At 40.0% G+C, this 25024-nt stretch overlaps 1 protein-coding gene across 2 annotated transcripts in view; it reads right to left on the bottom strand.

The window, feature by feature from the left end:
• LOC137532767 (sodium- and chloride-dependent GABA transporter 1) overlaps positions 1–25024 on the bottom strand; it is a 388606-nt gene that overhangs the window by 30839 nt on the left and 332743 nt on the right. For both annotated transcript variants that reach the window (XM_068253633.1, XM_068253634.1), the window contains exons 7-11: positions 24248–24382; positions 24059–24162; positions 18701–18825; positions 17733–17845; positions 1374–1505 (exon numbers count right to left, since the gene is read on the bottom strand). In XM_068253633.1, the coding sequence (XP_068109734.1) occupies positions 1374–1505; positions 17733–17845; positions 18701–18825; positions 24059–24162; positions 24248–24382 (609 nt within the window). The remainder of the gene's footprint in view (positions 1–1373; positions 1506–17732; positions 17846–18700; positions 18826–24058; positions 24163–24247; positions 24383–25024) is intronic.

The raw sequence follows: 25024 nt of genomic DNA, 5'->3' as shown, positions 1-25024 counted from the left end.
AAATGACTCCTGGCTAAACTCTTCAGCCTCCCTCTTACTTATGGATTGCCTTATGTGGGGTCAGTAACATAGATTGTCACAGAATTTATCCCCTAGCTAGAATGTTCCTCTGGTGGGGATGTGGTTTAGACGTTCACACTCCTGAACTATGCAGGAGATAGTCACCTAGTCGGTTGGTTGATCCACATGAGAATTAAAAATATATATATTTTAGATTTTTATGTCGGGGCAATACTCTTTCTAGGGCACAGGTGTCGAACTGCAGGCCAGATCCATGACAGTGTTTAGGATGGACTGAGAAAGAGAGGAATGTGTTCTACCTGAGGGACCTCACCTTTTCTGATTCAGACCCATCAATTAATTTGAGCTGTGTCAAAAATATGTGAGGACCTCGGCCCTCGAAAAATTGGTTTGACATGTCTGTTTTAGGGTGATCAGGAGATTGGGAACTGAGGTTGATAGGTTTTGAAAAAGCAAACAAGTAACATAGTTATTGCTAAATAAATGCTTAAAGCCCAACTAATCCCTGACAGCAATATAATTGCCAGGGTAATCTAACTCCATAAACTATTTACAGTACAGCAGTTCACCTGATAAGTTATTATCCTTACTTAAAAAAGAAAAAGCTGCAGTGACCGTTTCTTCCATCTGGCTGCAGAGCATTGCATCTCTTATGCAATTGTATTAGTATAGATGGGCAAGCCAAAGCCTTGTGGCTCTCAGCCGAGGCAGACGGTTGTGGTCACCGCTGGCAAGAACGTACTATGTGAACAGCAGCCCCCAATCCCACTAAGTGCTTTGGTTGCCTATCAGCTTGGTGGATCATCTCAGCTAAGTGCAGGTACACAAGGTAGTTCTCCTACTTAGCCTCCTCAATGTCGCTCCATTGTACACCACTCTGTTATCTTTCCACTCTCCTTCAAAGCAACAGAACGAGGAGTCTAGCAATGCTAGCCTCCTCGTTTGAGGGATCAAGTCCTAATCCATGCAGAGATAATTTTGCTTGCGTATGCACCTTAATATACAAATGTTGGTATAATTATTATTTTTGTTATTATTGAGACAAGTGAGGCAGGAGGCACACTGCAATATACCTGGGTGAAAGCTGTTGCCTGTTACTACAGCAGACGACTGTACTGTAAATAGAGCTATGCCCAATGCCCACATTGTGTTTAAATTTTTTACTTTTTTACTGTAAAGATAATTATTTAGCAGGTGAGGCCTGCTTTAGTGACAATATTATAAAGACGAGGAGGAGTATACCAGCAGAGATATTGCTGCCAGAGTTTTATGGGTCCTTGAAACAATTCATATTTCTTCAGAAAATTATGCCTAAATAGATTAAGTTGTTATTTTGGTTTGTAATAACATACCTGAGTTATGTTTGATAACCCCACAAGATAGGAAACAACACAGACAATTGCGATGAAGATTTCTCTTCTATTGCGTAGCAGCTTAGGAAACTCATCCACAAGAGCTGTTATAAACCCTTCAACTGTACAGAACTGCAAAATAAGAAGGCATATCATCAGGTTTCTGTCCACCATCAATATTCATTATTTCTATGACTCTTATATTGTGTGGCCTGGCCCCAGCTAAAATGTGAAAACTAATTTAAAAAAATATGTGATCAGAATTCAGGAACTGCTGGCATTGTATTTATTTATTTTTTTTTATAATAAATTTTTATTTCAGAGTAGAGATACATACAGGTCAATGTTCATATAACATTAAGGTTGCCAATTTACCATACAGCTTAGTATAATATTATCTTATACCTCAAATAGTGGTGATAAAGTTATAGGCATGTCCATCCTGTTAGAGGGTCATATATAGTCCGAAAAAAAATGAAATAATTAAATACATTTCCTCTTGTACTTTTCCTTACTTGTTCTGAGGCGCAAGGAAAGAGAGTCTCAGTCCACTACTCCCAAAATTGGGGTTGGACTGGATCTCAATTTGCCCCCCAGTGATCGGAGAATGGTAGGAACGGTGGTCATTAACCTACCTACCACACTGATAAACATATACTTCTCTTCAGTTAGTCGTAAGATTAGTTCAAGAGTTATGATGTATTATAGATTGTTTTTATTAGTAAAACTAAACCACCAATATGCGCATTATTAGGTTCAACACTTCAATAGTTAGTTCTACTGTCTAAACTGGTAACCAATTAAAAGTGAGATCTCTCCTCTGCGATTTTAACATTGAAACTTGGAAGCTGTGTATCTCTCTATTCATCTATATCGTCTTATTGGCTTACTACAACTCTATTCTACAACTACAGCCATGTCCACTCAGGTGTAATTGGCCTATATAATGTATCTTCATTCAGATGATATTGGGCGGAGTCTTTATGGGATGCGTCTTATCGCCATGTGGAGATATTCCAGCTCGACCATACTTTTCCATAGTTAGATTATTCTTGAAAGTAAAAAATATTAAATGGAAGGGGATAGGATCTGACGTCTTCCAGTTGCTCACAATTATATGTCGGGTAGCTAATATGATATGGCATATTGGTAGTTTAACTGATTGGTCAATTGTATCTAGGCCGATGGATAACACTGCTAAAGATTGAGACGAACAAAAAGTGTTGAGGAAATGTTGTTGGATATATGCTTCCGTTTGTATCCACAAAGCTTGTACCACCGGGCATTCCCATATCATATGTATTAATGTGCCAATCGAGGTGGAGCAATGCCAACATTGTGGGGAAGAATTAGTGTTAAACAGGGCTAACTTCCTAGGTGTTAAATACCATTTAGGGAGAATCTTAAACCAACATTCCCAGTGGGATGAACATTTAGATAATTGTAAGAGACTTCTATTAGTTGATAATATTTGAGGTATAGTGATTTGTGTATGCAAATCATATGACCATGTTTGGACATATTTAGTCAACGGAGATATTTGATGTCTATTCAATACCCCATACCATAAGGATATTGTTCCTTTCTGAGGAATTGTGGTGTTTAACATAGTAAGTATTTTATCATTAATTTCTGTGAGAGCTATTTTTTTGTTTTTTAGGAAATCCAGAATTCTGTGGCAAGTAAAAAGGGTACTGAGTGTTAATTGGAATTCTTGGTGTACATCTCTAATCTTTTTGATTTTGTTATGCTCATATAAGTCATTAATGAGGGTTATCCCAGCTAAAATCAGAGGTTCTACATTTAAATCATTCATGAGTAATTGCAATGTGGACAGTGGTATTCTCGGAGTGATGGACTGTGTATTAGGAGGAGGGTGTTTTAGGAAATATTCCCATGCTAATAGGGTAGCTTGGATGGATGGAAAATCCATTTTGGGGAGTTTGAAACCCAATAAGTTGATGCATAGAAGGTCTCTTAAGGATTTCTTTAGTAGGTTTTGTTCAAGGGAGACCCATTTCCTATTTGTATTATTTGACCACCAAGCATTAACGTATTCTAGGTTGCACGAGTAGTAATAAAGCTCCATGTTAGGGATACCAAGGCCGCCTGCTTTCCTTGGAAGATAAGCTATTGTCATTGGGGTTCTAGATTTTCGCCCTGACCAAATAAAGTTTGTCATTATTTTTTTTAGCTCCTTTAAATATGTGTTAGGGAGAGGGAGGGGCAGGGTTCTAAATATGTATAACATTTTTGGGAGTATGAACATTTTGTAGGCAGCTATTTTTCCTGACCAAGAGAGATAAAATCTTTCTAATTCAGAACAGTCTTTTTTAATGGATGTAAGATGCGGAAGATAATTTTGGGTGAACAAGTCTGCTTTTTTTGCTGTAAGTTTAATACCCAAGTACTGGACCGCTTGATCTGCCCATGGAAATTTAAATTTTTCCTTTAAGAGAACCCGAGGTGGGTTTGAAGAATATTATCTGCATACAGAGGCTGGATCTGCCTATACAGCCCAGCCTCTGTTGCTATCCCAAACCCCCCTAAGGTCCCCCTGGACTCTGCAATCCCTCATAAATCACAGCCACGCTGCTGACAAACAGCTTGTCAGAGCTGGCTGTGTTTATCTCTATAGTGTCAGTCTGCTGCTCTCCCCGCCTCCTGCAGAACTCCAGTCCCCGCCTGCATCCCTTCCCTCCCTGCTGATTGGAGGGAAGGGACAGGGGCAGGGACCGGAGCTATGCAGGAGGCGGGGGAGCAGCTGAGACTGACACTACAGATGTAAACACAGCCTCACAGCATGGCTGTGATTTATGAGGGATTGCAGAGTGCAGGGGGACCTTAGTGGGGTTTGGGATAGCAACAGAGGCTGGGCTGTATAGGCAGATCCAGCCTCTGTATGCAGATAACATTCTTTAAACACACCTCGGGTTCTCTTTAAGAAGAACTTTTATAGATAGGGGGATATTAAGGCCCAAGATATATGATTTATGCTGGTTTAGCTTATATAGAAAGATGCTTCAGAAAAAGCTTGCAATTCTGCCATTAGATGAGGGAATTAACCGGGTCTGTTATGATAAGTGCTACGTCGTCCGCGAAGAGGCTAATGACATGCGAGGAGTTATTAACCGTGAGGCCTTTAATATATGGAGAGGTCCTGATATGGGATGCCAAAGTCTCCATTAAAAGAACAAAAATAATTGGTGAAAGCGGGCAGCCTTGGCGTGTGCCATTAGATATAGAGAATTGATCTGATAAATATCTGGCCGCGTTAACTCTTGCAGATGGATTACTGTATAGTGCCATAATGGCTGTTAGAATTGGACCCTTGAAGCCAAACTTTATCAAAGTTGCTTGTAGGAATTGCCAGTGTACTCTGTCAAACGCCTTCTCCGCATCCAAAGTTAGAATGAGAGAAGGCGTTTGACAGAGCTCAATTTGTCTGAGAGCCGCCAACATGCGTCTTGTGCCATCTGAGGCTTGCCTTCCTTTAGTGAACCCCACCTGGTCTGGGTTAAGGAGAGAAGGTGTGGTGTTCATTATTCTGGTTGCTATCAGTTTTGCATAGATCTTTAGGTCCGAATTCAATAAAGATATTGGTCTAAAATTGCCTGGTTGTTGATGATCCTTCCCTGGCTTTGGTATAACAGAGATTGATGCCTCGAGATATTCTTTTGGAATTGGAGTACCAGTCATGAAAGCATTGAATAATTTAGTTAGAAATGGGGAGAGAGTTTGGGAAAAGACCATATAATACTCGTTTAGAAACCCGTCGGGTCCTGGGGCCTTATTTCGTTTGAGATTATGAATGACTTTATCAACCTCTTCTTTTGTGATTTGGGTATTTAATTTTTCTATTTGTGCTGGAGAGAGAGTGTCTTCAACAGAATTAAGGTATTCATTTATAATTGAAGAGGTGGGTTGGGGCGTGTTTGCGGCTGGCATTGTATTTAGAATCAACAGTTTCCTTACTATCCAAAAAATCTAAATAAAACAAGTAAATTAAACAATTAGGCTCAATTCATGATATGTCCATTACCATTCATTTTAACAGACTAAAAGTGACTGGGTTGATGACTGTAATGCTCTCTTATGAGTCAATACACATTTTCTTGTTCTATTTGTATGGCATGGTGTACAGCAGAGACCCCATACATGCTATTGCTACCAAAATTGGTAGATATGTTAATAGTGGGTGCAGATTAAACAAAAAAAAAATCCAAAAAGACCTTGTAGTTTTTGAGAAAATCGGTTTTAAAAATGCAAAGAAAAATGTATTTAAACTGTCATTTTTCTGAGTTTAAAAGCCATATGTCTTTGCATATAGCAATAGCATGTATGGGGGATTTGCTGTTCACCGCCAAAGTTGGCACACATTTACACATAATTTACATGTAAATTCATGTATAATTACGAATGATTATACAAAATCAATTTAATTAACTATTTTTAATTACGTATAGGTGTAATTGCAAAAATGTATGCAAAATGTACGTATAATCGTAATTAACTAATTACGATCATCACTGCTGGTCACTGCCTGCTGTGTGATCATTGTGTTCTGCTAACGTGTCACATTAACACCTGTGTGACTGTACTGTGCATTCTAGGTGATCTCTGTGTGACAAAAAATAAAATTAATTAGTAACAATACCGCATGGCTAGTCATTCACTCTAACAAATATGGCAGGCAGAGGCAGGCCAAAGTGTAGAGGTGCTAGGGTGGTGCTTCATCCTGTGGCCGTAACATATGTGATCTTATGCAGAAGAAGAAAAGTATGGATTCCAAAAAAAGGTTAAAGAGGTGATTGACTGACTAACTACCATGATTCCACCTCTTCTGCCTCTTCTGATGCTAATTTTCCCGCACCCTCCTTCTCATCCTCCTCTGCTATGATTAACCACAACTTCGCCTCCACCACTGCAGCAGCTCCTCCAAATGAACTGGATTGATCGGAGGGGATAATTCCCCAGGCAGGCAAGTGTTGGCATTGGATAAAGGAGAAGAGCAAGGCAGTCTCCAGGTCACCAAAAAGTATAATGTCCTTGCTGCTGCACCCTACTGTGAGTTTGAAACTGTAAGCAATTTAGTATGGAAATACTTCGGTGTGTGTGCTATTCATAGTTCAAACGTCGCCTGCACCCTGTGTCAACGGGAAATTAAGAAGAATTTGTAATGTATGAAATTATTTTAAATTTCAAAAATGTTCCTGGTGCATGCCAGTAATAGAAAAAAATTTAATATATGAAATCGTTCATCATTTTACACTGTTCCAGTTACAGAAGGCCTAATGTCCACCCTGGCCACAGAGACAGCAATCCTGTACCACCTTCAGCATGCAGTATGTAATTTGTTCCTACTAACTTTGGGTTATGCAAAATTATTAGCCTAGCAGGTGGCAGCAATAGAAAACAAAAATATGTAATGAAATAAAGGATTTAACATTTAAAATAGTTGCTGGTTATAGCAGGCCTCCCGCCTTGGCCACAGGGACAGCTATCCTGAATCACCTTCAGCACCCAGTATGTCATTTGTTCCTACTTACATTGAATTCTGCGAAATTATTTGCCTGGCTGTCACATGCCAGTAATAGAGAAAATATTGTAATGTAATAAATTATTTCATATTTAAAAAAAATTGCCTGGTGCATGCCAGCAAAAAAAAAAGGTGCCTGCAACAATAAAATAAATTACATTTTTTTAAACACAGCGGTCATTCTAAAGACCTTAATTTGAAAAATCTGGAAATTATATGTGATTTGGGCATTTTTGGCATTTACATATAAAATAAATCCTCTGCATTAAAAGCATATATTTTTAGGAACATTTTGCGTTTGATCCCCGTACGCCATGCCACTGTCAAGGTGTTTGTACACATTGTGCTCCCTTTTAAAATAAATTCTGGCTGCAGAGATGCCTGAAGGTTTTTGATGTTTGCCTGCCATTAAAGTCTATGGGGCCCACCACAAATTCAGGTTCACAAATATCTTTGGTAAAATTCATGAATACGTTCACGAACGTGAAATCGCGATGTTCGCCTATGCCTAATTCTCAGCCACATATTTAACTCCCTAAGCTTCTTCTGCCTTTCTGGTGAAGTACGTTGCACTGACAGTATTTCATCAAATTGTTCTGCATGGCTGTGATCCCAGAAGAAAGATGATGCACAAGAAAGCACACAAACAGCTTGAAGACAAGCAGTCTAAGGACATGGATTACTTGATCCATGTCCTGTGTTCTGATGAGACCACGCTAAACATATTTTTTAAGTGCAAAAGAAAAAACTTCCTGCTCTATGCAGCTAATTATTTACAGAGGAAAAAATGTATTCTTTATATAAAAAAATATAACACTGTCCCCTTCCTATAACTAAAATGAAATAAAATGTCCTTTGAACTAGAGGAATAACATTTAATGAAAATAGAAAAATGTTAATACAGTGTATATGGAAATACAAGGCCAATGCAATAAAAATTATGATGAACAAAAGTGTATAGAAGCATAGTATTACTATATCAAGTAAGGCAACGCTATAGCAACGATGTAGCATCTATGATGCTTTTTCCGCCAGGCAGCCATTATGAATTGCTTAAAGAGACTCCGTAACAAAAATTGCATCCTGTTTTTTTATCATCCTACAAGTTCCAAAAGCTATTCTAATGTGTTCTGGCTAACTGCAGCACTTTCTGCTATCACAGTCTCTGTAATAAATCAATGTATCTTTCCCCTGTCAGACTTGTCGGCCTGTGTCTGGAAGGCTGCCAAGTTCTTCAGTGTTGTGGTTCTGCTATGAACTCACCCTTCCAGGCCCCTCTCTGCACACTGCCTGTGTATTATTTAGATTAGAGCAGCTTCTCTCTTCTCTCTTATCTTTTACAAGCTGGATAAATCGTCCTCTGAGCTGGCTGGGCTTTCACATACTGAGGAATTACAAACAAGGGCAACGCTGTTTGCAGGAAGAAAAGAGCAGCCTGAAACTTCAGTGCATGGGGGAAAGAAACACACAAATGATCTCTTTAGATTCAAAAGGAATGCTGTATACAGCTTGCTTGTGTATGGATGTATTTTTCTATGTGTGGACATACTGTACATCAACCTACTTCCTGTTTTGGTGGCCATTTTGTTTATTTACAAACAAACTTTTTAAAACTGTTTTTAACCACTTTTAATGCGGCGAGGAGCGGTGAAATTGTGACAGAGGGTAATAGGAGATGTCCCCTAACGCACTGGTATGTTTACTTTTGAGCGAGTTTAACAATACAGATTCTCTTTAAGGGTCCTGAGGACTGTCAGTAGCATTGCTTTTCTTTGCACAAACGAAACACAACAAAATACATGCTCACACTCAAACACACACACGCACGCACGCACTTGTAATTATCATTTTGAGGTTCTATTTAAAACGGATCTTTATCCCAGGACAATGAGCCAAATGCTCCAATGTAACACTGATTAACTGAACAATGAACTTCCTCTACCATTTACAGCTAAACCAACAATTACGTCTTCCTTCACTATTAATTTCAGTTCTGCCTTGACAATACCATGGGCATATTGCCTCTGGGTTATCTTTGACTTTTCTATCATTTGCTATCATTGCTCGTTTCAGTATAAGTCTAAAATAGTAACACAGCGACAATGTATTTTTTGCACTATTATTGAAGCCTGAGATGAGCAGTTAGCTGCAAGAAACATTCTGGGGAGAAAGGAACTGGCTAGACTTTAGGAGATGAAAATTCACTGTACCTTACATAGCCTACATTTACACATATCTGATACAAATGAAATATGCTGAATCTATAGAAAAAAGATCTCTCCGGGTGATTTACTAAAAATATGCCATTTAGGCTATTTCAGCAGAACTGTTTTTGATTCAAAGTGGCAATTATGTTAGGCGAAGATAGAAATAATCCTATCCAATTTATGTAAAGAACAGGTCATTTAAGTGGAAATATAATAAACAGGGATGAGGTGGTAAAATTGTTGTGAAAATACATAATGCATTATTTCATACCTTTTTAAATAATGCCATACACTTTCAATTTGTGGGCACCATATAAATATGAGATCTGCTTATGACATGGTTTATTATCACCTGTATTGATGAGAAAAACCACAATGTTTTAATTTTTGCAAAATCATGGAAAATAGAGTGGAAGGGAAAATATCTATATTTTCTCATCAATACAGGTGATAATAAGCCATGTCATAAGCAGATCTCATATTTATATGGTGCCCAAAATTTGAAAGTGTATGGCATTATTTAGAAAAAAAAAAAAGCCTTTCAAATGCATTATAATATAGCTCCATCAGACACAGTGTAACATGAAGGGTTTTGGGCAGTAAACAAAAGTAATGCTGCGTGGAGAACCTTCAGGCATGAATGTACACATCAGTAAGTGACACTGCACTCCTTAACTCTACTTTTTGACTCTGCAAATTTCAACATTGCTAAGTATTTCAGATTCCTCTCAGCCAGTATGATCAAAACTACATTAGTCATTGCAGAAATTATTTTTTTTCTCACTAATCTTCCATTTTCCTAAGGCATGATGTGCCCCACTTTCTTTACATAACTTGACAAGTGCTCACCAAATAACTACATCACCTATGAAACAATCATGTACAAGACCAAAAAAAAAAAAAAAAAAAAAAAAAAACAGTGCAAATAAGATAATTTTACAAAAAACATAATCAGATAAAAATAATTTCTGATTTGTCTTCAAATTGCCAATTAAATGCTAAAGAAAAGAAAAAAATAAATGTACTGAATTAAATGAATAAATAAATAAATGTACTTATTAGATGAATGTAACGTTTGCGGAATCGTTTATGTGGTCAGCGCACCAGACGTGCGCTGACGCGGCGGAAATCCTCCACAAACGTGTAATTGGAAGAACCCAGGTTAGGTGCACTGCACCAGTAGAGGGTAATTCCCACCAGCAGATGGAGTTGTGGAGTGCAGACGAGCACAGCCTCTGCACGGCCACAGATGCCAGATGGGAATTGTACGAGTAGGATCAAGCAGTTCTGAATAGCCCTCAAGAGAAATAGCACAGGGACAGACAGAATGTGTGTTCACCAATCTAGTCGCCCCCCAGTGACGATGAACACACATCAACGGAAAGAAAGCGTGAATGCAATCACAAGAATGGCGATTGACAACAGAATCAAATCCCTACCATAGTTATACAGTATGTCTATATATGTATCCTGCAGTTTGGGAAGCCAATTAGCTTATCTGTATGTTTTTGTGATGTGGGAGGAAACCGGAGTGCCCAGAAGAGACCCATGTAGACACAGGGAGAACATAGAAACTCCTTGCAGGTAGTGTCCTGACTACAATATAAACTGGGGTCCCAGTGCTGCAAGGCGAGAGTGTTGCAAGGCGACTAAAGAGGACACAAAGGAGTGGAACAGGCAAGTATAACCAGCATGTTCATATTTATTTTTGCAGAAGGAGAAGGGGAGGGTATATTCTAAGGAAAACTATAATTGGGCACTAAATAAAGGGGAAACTACATGCAGGGGCATGTTAGGAGCATTATACATCTTTGGAGCATTATAATAGGAGGGGCAGCATAACAAAGAGCTTTATTATAAAGAGAGCTAGTCATGCTATAATAAGGAGCATTATGAGAGTGGACACTGTAAATGAGGGCATTAAATATTTGCACTTTAAAGGAAATGGTAATTGGCAGTTATCACTGATGCAGAATAACTGGAACTAGGTTTATTTACAAGTTACTGCAGTACTGTAAACATCAAGGCATTCCTTGCTTTTGTATCCAGTTCACACAGACAGCAGGACAGGAATAAACAAGTCTAGAACAGCATAGATCAGGCATGGGCAAACTTGGCCCTCCAGCTGTTGAGGAACTACAAGTCCCACAATGCATTGCAGGAGTCTGACAGCCACAGTCAAGACTCATAAAGGCAAATGCATTGTGGGATTTGTAGTTCCCTAACAGCTGGAGGGCCAAGTTTGCCCATGCCTGGCATAGATAGATCCCATGCAATAGTGCAGTAGATTGTGGTGCCATCTATAGGCCAGAAGTATGAACACCACAGAAACAGTTACAATTAAGAAAATAAAAGTCTAGCTATACTGTAGAATGAATCCTCTCTAAAATGTATAACCTTACTACTGAGATTCCAAAGTTGCATTTAATATTTGTGCTGAGTTTGAGATTCTAAAGTTACATAGTTATTAAAGTTAAAAAGACATGCGTCCACCAAGTTTAATGTCTTTAGCTTCACTGCACTTCATGGGACTATAAGCAGCACTTTCCAAACCCTTAATACTTATACTTAAAGGATATCCAATGCAAATAATAAAAACTAGCTTTACTTACCTGGGGCTTCTTCCAGCCCCTAGAAGTTACGTCTGTCCCTCGCCGCAGCCCCTGTCTTCTCTCTGGTCCCACTGGCAGGCTCTGAAGTACCACCGACAAATAAAAAAGTGCTTCTTTCAGCTGGGACCACAACATGCCCCCATTTGCCATTCCAATACATAGCCTATTTTTTTGAGTCCATGTTAAGCTCTACTGTGGGCCTAGAATATGAATAGGTGGCCTAGAATGCATATGCCCACTTTGGATCCTGCAAAATATATAAAAAACATTTAAGGCAAACATGTAACTTAAAAGCATTCAAACTCCACCTTCCTATTTTTTAAGCAAGCCTTTGCTGCGACCCAACCTACAACCTAGCGACCTCTGTTGCAGCACCTATGTGAAAAGAATGCCCTGGCAGTGTCATATGACCTAAAGCTGCTGCTCGCGCACATAAACGTGTAACTGAATTTAACTGAAAAAACAAGTGCCTTAATAAAGCACCACTCTGCTCACCTCTTGCCAACAAATTCTTCAAGTTGGCTAACTATTCAAGTTGGATTATGGACATACCTTATTAAATGGCAGCACATTCAACTCTACCATAACTCTTTTACTCATGTGGTCAGTTTTGGAGTTTCTAATTATAACACTCAGCTTGGTTGTTGATCTTAACACATCCTCATTATACAAACCTCCAATCTAGGACTTGCTTTGGGACACCAGCTCTGACACCATCAGCACCACAAAAAACATCACAAAAAGAACAAGCAAAAAAAACAGTTTCTAATCTTGACACGCCTACATGCTCTGCAGCATCCCATAGCAGACCAAAAATCTCTGCAGTCATTGACTGCCTATTATGAGGCCTACTACCAGTGCTGCCCTTGACTACTGTACTGAAAAATAAGCATTGCAAGCAGGAACATTATTAAGATTAAGAAGAATGAAAAGCCTGCCAGGACCTTTGCAATATGAAAGTGTGAAACCATGTTTATGTTAGTTGCCACAAACTGTAATACTGTGTCCTGAGACATCTCCCATTCTTGTATGCCCAAAGCTTGTGTAAAAGAAACCCAATTCCTCCATGCAATGGAATATGTTGACCAAGTCAACATGGAAACCGGCTGCTTGATTCCCATACTAATACTACTCACATACATGCTAGTGGGTGATAGAGAATAGAGATGGCCCGAACTGTTCGCCGGCGAACGGTTCCCAGTGAACTTCCGTGGTTCACATTCGCGGAGAACCGCAAACTTTTCCGGAAGTTCGATTTGCCCCCATAGTACATCAGTAGGGTCAACTTTGACCCTCTACATTACAGTCAGCAGGCACATTGTAGCCAATCAGGCTACACTCCCTCCTGGAGCCTCTCCCCCCCTTATAAAGGCAGGCAGCGTCAGGCATTGGACTCACTCATGTGCCTGCAGTAATTAGCGAAGGGAGAGCTGCTGCAGATTCTCATAGGGAAAGCTTAGTTAGGCTCTTGTAGGCTTCTCAGCTTGCTCCTTGCTGATTCTTATTGCTAAAAAAGCACCCCTCAACAGCTCTTTTGAGAGCTAATCTTGTTCTTGTGATCTATTTTTTTTTTTTTTGTGTGTGGCCCACTTGCATTATATACAGCCCTGTCAGTCAGTCGCAGCTGGCCTTTGGTGTAATTCCTACTGTGCCACTGCCAGGCCCAGCACATTCAGTGACTACCTGTGTGTGTGTGACAGGCAGCTGCACATTTGTAATCCCATCCCAATCACTGCACCTGTTCACTGTTCAGTGCACCTACCTACCTACCTACGTGAGCACACGCATTGTTAATACCACCAGTCATTGCACATGTTCACGGTGGTACCTGTGTGTGTGTGACAGGTGCACATTTTGTAATACCCTTCACTGCATATACCTACCTGTAGTGCACCCACCTACCTGTGTGAGCGCACGCAGTTTGATATTTAATACCACCAGTCAATCTACCTGTTCACGGTACGTGTGTGTGTGACAGGTGCTCATTTGTAATACCCATCACTGCATATACCTACCTGTTATGTTCATTGCACCCACCTACCTACGTGAGTGCACGCAGTGTGATATACCACTCCGTGCATACCTGTTAACTGCACCTGTGTGACTGCACATTGTATTAGTCAAGTCAGTGCATACCTTTCACTTCATCCCCCCCAATATGGACAAAACAAAAGGCAGAGGCAGGCCAACTGGCAGGGCTGTTCGAGGTTGCGCTGTCGTGATTTTGTGCGGCCCTCGACCAAAGTACAGTGTTCAGAAGAAGGCACATGCCATCAACCCCCAATATTGTCAGGACGTAGTTGACTATTTAACACAGAACACCTCATCTTTCTCAGCTTCCGCACGGAAGCGTGACATATCTTCCTCCTCCTGATCTGATTCTGGCACCCCACTTAACACTCAGTCAGCCGCCACCACCAATGTGCCATCACCCCAGGGCTCAGCAGTGTGGAAATTTTTTTGTGTGTCTGCCTCAGATGAGAGCAATGCCATCTGTACTCTCTGCCACCGAAAATTGACCCGTGGAAAGACCAAGACCCACGTAGGGACAACTATCTTACAAAGGCACATGATTAAAAAGCACAAACCGCAATGGGATGACCACCTGAGGAAAAGCAGCACACAAAAGCAAAGCTACACACCGCAGTGGAAGATACCAGGCCGCAATTTTTTCTCAAAAAAGGCGATACCTAAACTGTACTGTGATGTTGAAAGGCAAATGGTGACATCTCTGGCACACAGCGTTGGGTCAAGGGTCCATTTGACCACGGATGCCTGGTCTGCAAAGCACGCTCAGGCCTGCCCGAAGACTAAGTCAGTGTTCACACACAGCATCTCTGCCTGCACGCCATGTGACTGCCTGCACCAAGACTTAGTCGCTCCCCACACAGCATCTCTTCCCGCAGGCCGGTTGACTGCCTTCTCCGCAACCACCAACAGGGTCCAGGACTCCAGGTGGATTCCTGAATTTTTAAGGCCGCTGCTAGCAGTGGCCACTATAATCATTTTTCTGGTGTGTGTACATGCCTGCCTAATTTTCCTGGCTGCACTGCAGCTGCAACAACAAAACAAAAGGCATGTACATGTGCCAATTCCCCTTCGTGATCATTACCTTGCCGCGGTGAAGGGGCTTGCGTATCACAATGAAGCAATGACCGCCGACTATATGAGTGTCTGGGGGGGGGGGGGGGGGGCACACCCACGACAATAAGGTCGTTTCTTCATTGTGGACAGACCAAATTTGATCAGCTGGACAGTAACTGTTCTGTCTTTCGGCTACCTTAGCCCGGTGACCATATGGGCTGGAAAGCCGCCATCACCTACACTCTCGTCATGGTGCGCACCAGTCCAGCAGGGCCATCACAACACAAACAGCTGTTTGCGGTGCATTACACAGTGAGTTTGGTGTGTCAGTGTGAAGCAGTACTCTAATTACACTCCCTGATTGATGTATACACATGCAAGATGTTTTAAAGCACTTTAGGCCTGCAATTTAGCATTCAATGTGATTTCTGCCCTTAAAACGCTGCTTTGCGTCAAATCCAGATTTTTCCCCGGGACTTTTGGCATCTATCACACTCATCCATGCAAAAACTCAGATGCTAGACCCCTTGAAACATCTTTTCCATCACTTTTCTGGCCAGCATAAGTGTTCCTAGTTTTCAAAGTTCACCTCCCCATTGAAGTTTATTGCGGTTCGTGAAAGTTTGCGCTAACCGAACTTTTGCGGAAGTTTGCGAACCCAGTTCGCGAACCGAAAATCGGAGGTTCAGGCCATCTCGAGGTAGCAAGAAGGGATAAGGACAGTAGCCTGCATACTGATGGAGGAGAGAGCCGGTCGGATTTATTTCTTCCCTATATGGCACATTAACTTCTGCAGAAGTATATTGTACATATGTCTAACAGCAAGCACTGATCCGCTTGAAGCAGTGCAATGCTAAGCTGCTATTGAGACCCCGCCACCATCTCCCCTGTGTACCAACATGTTCAGACTTTCCACTGTTTATCTTCAAATAAACAATTGAAAGAGAATCAACTGAATATGTTGTGGCAATATATGACAGTCAGGTTAAAGTGAACTTGAAACGAGCATAAAGAAAAGTTTGATACTTACCCGGGACTCACCGTCCTCCCAAGTGCCTCCATTCTCCAGCTATTAAACCTGGTAACTGTCTCAGCCGCACCAGTCGGACTCTTCTGCATGTGCGCAGAAGACCCCGACTGACACGACTGAGCAAGTTTACCGGGACCGATAGCCGGAGAACGGAAGGACTCGGGAGGACAGCGAGAGACTTAGAGGTGCTTATTGGACTGGAGAAAGCCCCTGGTAAGTATCAAATCTTACTTTATTCTCATTTCAGGTACAATTGAAACCGAAGGGATCAATTTGGCTGGGAATGTAACTGAAAAATCAATACATGTATGGTAAGCTTACGTCTGATGTTTCCATTTAGTTTATATGGTGCTTAGCCAGTTGTATGGCCAATATACACGACCTTACATTTATCAACATTAAGTTTAATCTGCCCTATGCATGCCATTTGCATGCCTGACATGCTTCTGTAGTATGTCACTATCCTGCTGAGTGATGATAATTTCACATAGTTTTGCATTATCTGAGAAGAAAGCAACATTACTTTTTATGGAGGAAAACAGGACCCAATACTAACCCTTGTGAATCCCTAATACTAGCAGTTTCCCTTTTAAAGTTTGATTCACTTACCTACCCTACTTACTACCCTTTGCCTGCTGTCCTTTACACGGTTCTCTTTAAACTTCTATTCATTCGTTTTTGCATCCTCAGCTTCCGCACTAGGCTGTTGTGGAGTACTGTGATAAAGACTTCTGCAAACTTCAAGTATACTACATCTATTGCTTTCCAAAGATCTAGATTTTTTTTTTTCAATTTTATTGAACAATTATTTCAAGATGCAAACAGTACCGATAGAATATAGCATTGCACACAAAACAATATGACAAAGAAGAGGGTAATGAATGAATATCAACATGATAGGGGCAAATAAAATAGATAAGTCATTTAATAGGGGACATAGGAATAACAGAAATGGTGAAGGGCCAAGCAGCATTCATGTTTTGATTCACTCTGCAGGGCGTACCAGGTACCAAAATCTAGATTTAATTCACTACTTCACAGCCTCTGGTATGTATATGCATTTATCCCCTCCTTATGTAAACGGTGATGGTACTGTAGCCCTAATTTTTACATTTAAATCATTAAAAGTTAAGTTTTAGGTATTATATTGCCTGTATTGCTAAAGGGGCCACAAAGGGATTAGATGATCCCGGTGTTTGTGCAACTGGTATTGTTTAAAAGGAGATAAATGTGGCAGCCACCATATCACTCTTACTTCAACTCTCCTTTAAAATGAACTTGTGTTCAGATGTTTAGTGAGTGAGTGCATGCTTACTTCTTATCGCCTCACCAAGTTGCTCCCACTGGCTAACTGTCCCCATCATTAGTCATTTTATATTGTTGACAGGACTAGCAGGCATCAAACTTATGACAGTTGGCCAACAAGATGTGCTCAGTGATGGAGGTAGTGGTGACTGGTGAACACAATGTATTATTTAGGCCTGAGTATCACTCTATAATGAACTGTTGGACTCAGATTCACTTATCTCTACACCCAAGACGCCAAATACAGTGTAAGATGTAAGGTCATTTGTATAACTTGCTGTTTATAGCCTGCCAGTTCTTCTCTATAAAACATATACTTCATAATGGTAAGCTGTGAAAAACAGCAGGTTGATGATTCATTTAATGCACTGAGGGGTGAAAAAGAGAACATCCTTGAAGCAGAGTCACAGCTAGGTCCCAGTTACTGTTTGTTTTTACAGTGCTACACTACTGACCTTAATGTGTCCATCTCAGTACAATCAAGTAATATTGTGTAGTTATGCTGCCTCTACAAATAATCTCACTCAGGGGCAATCACACAATATTATAGGCCCAAAATTCAGAAAGACTGAAAAAATATACCTGACTGTCAATGCCAAGCATCAGCAACATGGAAAAGAAAAGCACAGCCCATAAGGGAGAAATAGGCAGCTGTGTGACGGCTTCAGGGTAAGCCAAGAATGCTAATCCAGGCCCTGGAGGAGAAGAAAAAAAATCTTAAGATTTTACAGGTGGCTCAATTCTTTAAGAACATGTTATTTTACATAAAACACACCTATAATTGGAGTTGGATGGAACTGCCTTAAAGATATTCTTCTAAAGAAAAAAAAACATTTTCTGGCTATAGTATTTACCATATGGCTATAATGATATCCATGTCAAGTAACGCAAACCAAAAGAATCAGAGGAAGATCAAAGCATCTAAAGTACATACTTGTTCCAGGTGAGTCACTATTGAGATAATATTATAGCCTAATGATAGCTGAAAAACTAGCAGTGAGCTTGATGCAGTAACTTTCGGTAATATTCCCATGCACAATATTGCCATTACACTTACTTCCATAGCAAGTACCACGAGTTACGCTATTAGTTTGCCCGTGGTGCGACCGTTACTAAGGTAATGCATGCTACTAACGAGAGTTACTGTTAGTAATGCGCATTACCATAGTAACAGTCAGGCTACTTGAGCACCCCGGGTTGCGCTAATTAACGTAACTCGCAGTACTTGATGCAGAAGTAAGTGTGATATTGCTGAGTGCTCTCTGTGCATGGCATTATTATCACAAGTTACTGCATTAGGCCCATTGTAACATAAATTTAAGATTGGCAGCCCCCTGCAGCTCTCTGATGATGTGCACTTTAACAAGGTATTTCAATGGAAGTGAGAAAATAAAAGTATCCCATAATGGATCTTGTTTTATTCATTCTCATTTATCAAACAATTAATTTTGATTGGTTGCTATAATACACTATATTTTTTGTTTGTTTTATGATATAATGCCACAAGTAATAATTATGGAAGTTAGCACAGACAACAATGAATTTCTTACCTGAAGCTGCGACTTGTGCTATTGGTCTTTTTGTTACATGTGCCATAAATCCAACAATGGAAAAGATGACAAAACCAGCAAACATACTTGTACCAGAATTTATGCAGCAGACAATGATTGAATCTCTAAGGTAAAAAAAAAAACCAAGAACTTTTTAATGACACATATAATATTAATCTGCAATAATCAGACTTGTGCATTACCAATAGTAGACAGATAGAAGTCTATAAGTAGCTAGTTGTAACAACTGTGAATCTGGCAGCTGCAAGCGGGCAGGGTATCTCCGCTACATCCGCTGCCGCCGCCGCCGCCATTCCCTGCACTCAGTCCTGCTTTATGCTCTCGGCGTCTAACACACCGAGAGCAGTCTTATCACCAGCCCATAGGGTTGCTGTCTCGCGCGGGCGCGCGCGGAGACGGGACCGTTGTGCTGGGAGAGGGCGAGTCAGCTGACCTGCCGGTCGGCTGACATCAGGGTTGTCTCTCGCTACTCAGATTGGCGGAAATCCGAGGTGGGAGTGGCTGAGTGTCTCTCTCTTCCTCATAAGCCTTCGTTTGTCATTCAGTCTCTGTCTGCTGTCGTGAATACATTGTGTGAGCGCTCAGACCTTAGACTAGATCCAGGTGTTGAAACCAAGGACTTCACACCAAGACTAGGATTATTGTATATTATTGATTACCTGTGTTTGACTCTGGCTATACTCTAACTTTGCTTTAGCTTACTGATTCTGTACTTCTGCCTATCTGCCCAAAGTTGCTGAACCCCTTGCCTGATTACTGATTACTCTTCTGCTTTCTGATTTCTGTACTGATACTACCTCTCTGTTGTCGAACCTAGCCTGTCTGACCATTCTACTCACTAGTGGGCCCGCACCACTGGTGAGGTGTGCTAATTACCCACCAGCCCTCTGACGTGGTATCGTTACTATACTGTTTCTGTTGGTGCCTTCCCAGCCCCTCTGAAAAGGCCCATCCAAACTAAACAGTCTCCAGTATTGATAGTACCTTACCAGCTCCTCTGGTAAGGTCTCGAAAAACTATTAACGTTACGGTTGCACCAAGCACTACTCACACAGTCTGTGTTAACTATACTAGCATTATTGGTGATTCTGCAGATCACCTAATAATCTGGCACAGTGTCTGTATTATTGGTGATACTGCAGATCACCTAATAATCAGACGTCTGAGTTATAACACCCAACCGTTACACCATCTATAACTGAGCCAGTTCCTACCATTGGCTTTCCACTAAGAGTCAGTAATGCCTGACTTTTGGTAGAAAGCAATGGGATTTTGCACATATTACATAAATAAACTGTACAGTACAAGTTCTGATTTAAACACGTGATTGCACCGCTGATCTTTACTGATCCATAGATTTTGATGGCAATGTATGTACTTAAATATGCCATAAACAATTGTGTCTTGAGCTTATCCTGATTGGCATGGCTTATACAGTGACCACATTATGTTTTTAAATCACTAGATTTAACTAAGATCACAAAATTCCTGCTCACATGTAAATAATATCATGACTATCTTTTAGTTCCAGGTAAAGTGATTTACCTCCTTCATTTCATTGTAACTATATAGGATTGCACACCTGGCATATAAGCCAACCTGTCCACTTTTGGGACTCTTTTTTGGTCCCAAAAATTTAGATTATATGTGAGTATGTACAGTTCAATTTGTTGGTTTCTAGCCTTAAATGAAGACACACACACACACAAATATTTTCTAGCTGTGTTTATTTAAAGAAAACCTGAGCCGAAGATTGAGTAAAAAAAACACATACTTACCAAAGATGAAGGAATCCTCTGGGTACTGTAGAGGCTTTCTGCATCCTCCTCACTGCTGCTCCCTGGGCCCTCCTGAAGATCCATTCCACACACCTCTTTATGCATAAGTGTAAGCATGGCCAGACCTGTACAGTAGCATGGAGCCGCTCATGGATGGGCTGCTCCAGCTTACTGCGCAGGTGCGGTTGTATCCACACAGGTGTAGTATGGCCGTGCTCATTCCTGAAGAAGAGTATGGCCCTGATCTTCAATCCGATAAGCCCTTGTTGGATTTTTTGGGGGGGGTTTGCACTTAGCATGGGGGACCGGATAACAGCATGGGAAGCCTCTACAGGATCCAGAGGCCTCCCTTTTCTTTGGTAAGTATGTGTTCTTAAAGTGGATCCGAGGTGAACTTTTACTCATTGCATAATTGTGTTCCTTTCCTATTGTTTATAGGGCATTCCTCAAGCCAAATACTTCTTTGTTTTTGTTTTAATACTCTAATTCCCTATAAACTAAATAAACCACGCCCACACGTTTTCAGAGAGCCTTGGCAGTAGCGAGGGCTCATGGGAGCTCAGTCTGGGCAGGAGGAGGTGTTACTAGCCATTGATTTCAGAGGCAGAGGGGAGGAGGGAGAAGGGGGGATTCGTTTTTTTTCACAGGCTGAGTGCTCAAGATACAGATAAGCCTGCCTCTGTGTAATGTTTACAAACAACATGGCTGCTGTCATTGTATCATAGGTAGACATAATCATATTCTATTAAAGCTGTTTGCAGCTATATTTGCTGTCTAAACTTTAGATAAGATATATAGACAAGTTACTTGTTATAGTTAGTTTTTCATCTCGTATCCGCTTTAATCTGAGGTTTGCCTCTGGTACATTTTAATGCAACTTACAACAGCCAAGTAAAGCATATAACAGCAGTAATAATTCAGGGGCAAAAAACAGGACCACCGAGTTGGGTAAAAGATTATCCCCTCCTAAAAATACTTGTAAACTGGTGTAACTAATCACCTTTTCTATTGCACACCAAACCAATTGCTTTCTACAGTTGATTAACCATAGTAAATGGGATTAGTTCAGCATAAAAATAAGGATTCTCACGGTGCAACTGAAAGCAGAGTGTGGGAAGCAAGGTGCTGTCAAAAGATCTTAAGAATAGAGTTATGGACTGGAATAGGAGTTGGTGGTCAAATCAAATGTAAAAAGGTGTGAGGTTCAGACTAGATGAAAATCAATGTGTCTGCCCTCAACACCAGAAGGTATATATATTTGTACAGGAGAAATTGGCAGTGCTTCCAAATGCAGGCTGCACACGATTTGACCAGCTGCATAGATGTGCAGAGCCCAAAACACTTGCATTCAAAACAGATGCAGCAAATGGACGACTATAGCTTCCAAAAACAGTTTGCAGATTTTTCAGTACTAGACTCTTCCACAATGTTGACGTGCCCTCACAGAAGAGACCTAACCACTAACTAACAATTAAAACATAGTGTGAACCGGGGGCTGCTAGCCACAAATGGTCTACACATTTTCTAAAGAACAGCAAAAAATGTACAGCGCTCCTAATCTGGCTGCAACTGAAATGAAACCAACAGACCTCTGGTGTGGCGCCCCCAACCAACTTAAATACATGACTTGAAAGAAAATCAGATGCAAACTATGCACTAAACCCTAATCTAGATAAATTGAATGCAAACTGATACACATGAATGCAGCTAGCCACAACTAGACTTAGATTTTTGCACAACAGGAGAAATTGTCAGCTCTTCCAAATGCAGGCTGCACCTAAATTGACCAGCTGCACATATGTGCAGAGCCCAAAACATGGGCAGATTAAACAAATTGCATTCAAAACAGATGCAGAAAATGGAGAAGATTGGCTTCCAAAAGCAATTTGTGTGCAGATTGTTCAGTATTAGTCTCTTCCACGATGTTGACTTGCCCTCATGGAAGAGACCTTCCACTAACTAACAATTACAAACAAAACTGTAAGTCTACTTGTGGCTAGCTGCATTCATGTGTATCAGTTTGCATTCAATTTATCTAGATTAGGGTTTATTGCATAGTTTGCATCTGATTTGTATTCAATGTATTATTTATTATTATTTATTTATTGTATTTATAAAGCACCAAAGTATTACACAGTGCTGACTTAATGTGTGTATTTAAGTCCCTAGTTGCATACCTCTGTTGGTTCCATTTTAGATGCAGCTTGATTAGGAGCACTGCCAATTTTTTTGCTGTTCCTTTAGACGATGTGTAGGTTCACTTTTCTAACATGACAATGAATAAAAGCAAAGAGTACAGTAAAGCTGAGCACACAGTGACTGAAGGAGAAAAACGGTGAATGTCCTTACATTTCCTAGTGAGAGTCCAGACATAAACCCTTGTAAAAATCTGTGGAATCATTTGACGATTATAATCCAATCCAACTGAATTTGATTTTGTAAAGAACAGTTGGGAAATATTATGCAGTCTAGATGTGCAAGGTTGGTGTGAGATAAACCTTTATCCGTCTAATCAATTCATTGATTTCTTTATATTTGTTCTTTGTTTATTTTTTGTTTCTGAACAGTTGCTATAAATTCCATCACTTGGCTGTTAAAAAAATGCATTGATACAGCTAAAAAGAAGGTTTCGTATCTGTGTATTTTCATATCAAGCTGCAAACCAACAAAATGTGAATAATTTGAAAAGGATACATGTTAACCCAGTGTAAGTGCAACATTTGGCAGTTCCTTAAAAGGAGTTAACATACCCCTCAAGTAATTACTGAATAGGTTGTCCAAAACTTGAACCAAATCTGCTAGTTACATTTTTTTTTAACTAGACAGATCCAACAGAAAGTAGAATGTGGGTAAACACTAGCCATTTAAGATTCATCACATGCAAACAGCATGTGAGTAATACACCCTTAAAACGGAATGTCAGGTACATTTAAAAAAAGTTATAAAGAGTTATATATATATATATATATATATATATATATATATATATATATATATATATATATATATATGGATGACACCAGCTCTGAGGAGACCAGGGTTTGAATTTTGGCTTTTTTCTGTTCAGTAAGCCAGTACCTATTTAATAAGGAGTCCATGGGCATGACTCCCTAACACTGAAGAGTGGCCTACTGAGTGCAACCTAGTGGCTTATGCTCTCAAAAGCTTTAAGTCCAACAAGAGAAAAGCACTATACAAATGTTGGCATTATTATTATTATTATTATTATTATTATTATTATTATTATTATTATTATTATTTTTACTATTATCATTATTGTTATTATTTTCTCAGCATCACCCTGTATACTGATGTTCCACTGCTTTGAATAGTATTCTATATATATTTCAACAGATAGTGTTTCTTTCTGAATGAAATTTATCATTAGAGGTTTTCGTTTTAATGTAATGTAAACATTCTGTACCAGCTATACTATCCATGTCATCACACTTTATTATAAGCAGTCAGTAAGAGGTTCAAATATTTTTCTTTACATGTTACATTGGTGTAAAACATGTTAGATTTTTCTATAATGAATGACATTGCATAATGCATTTACCTGTAAACATTATTGTTAAATGAGTTGTAACTTCCAAGGGCAATTAATGATCCAAGACCCAGCCCATAGGAGAAGAAGATCTGAGTTGCAGCATCCAGCCACACCTGCATCCAAGATGAAAACAGCTGTTGTTATCACACAGAATTGAATTGTAGGGAAGTAAAGCCAATACCGAAAGAGTAGTGTTACCTCCGAATCGGACAGCTTGCTGAAATCTGGAGTAATATAAAATAGAATTCCTTCCCTAGCACCAGGCAAGGTCACTCCACGGAAAAATAAAATGACCAGCATGATGTATGGGTAAGTGGCAGAGAAATAGACCACCTGGGGAGAAAGACAAATGTATGTATTGCTGTAAGAATACTCATTTCAGCATCAGATAGGCTTCAGTGTTTACATTTGATTCAGTCAACATGCTGAGATATATTGCATGTCTCTTCAAATCTCCAAATCTCCTTATGTGAAATCTAAAGCTTTTGACAAAACATTAAATGCTGTCCTTAACTCCGAGATTTCTGTGCTTCATTTCAGCAAAACATGAATACTGTAAATACAAACACACATGCATACATACACACACACATACACCACCATATACAGTGGCTTGCAGAAGTATTCGGCCCCCTTGAAGTTTTCCACATTTTGTCAAATTACTGCCACAAACATGAATCTATTGTATTTTAATTCCACATGAAAGACTAATGCAAAGTGGTGTACACGTGAGAAGTGGAACGAAAATCATACACGATTCCAAACATTTTTTACAAATAAATAACTGCAAAGTGGGTGTGCATAATTATTCAGCCCCCTGAGTCAATACTTTGTAGAACCACCTTTTGCTGCAATTACAGCTACCAGTCTTTTAGGGTATGTCTCTACCAGCTTTGCACATCTAGAGTCTGAAATCCTTGCTCATTCTGTTTGCAAAACAGCTCCAGCTCAGTCAGATTAGATGGACATCGTTTG

The sequence above is a fragment of the Hyperolius riggenbachi genome, chromosome 9, assembly GCF_040937935.1.
Source record: "Hyperolius riggenbachi isolate aHypRig1 chromosome 9, aHypRig1.pri, whole genome shotgun sequence".
Taxonomy (NCBI): domain Eukaryota; kingdom Metazoa; phylum Chordata; class Amphibia; order Anura; family Hyperoliidae; genus Hyperolius; species Hyperolius riggenbachi.
This window is presented reverse-complemented; position numbering and strand designations above follow the sequence as displayed.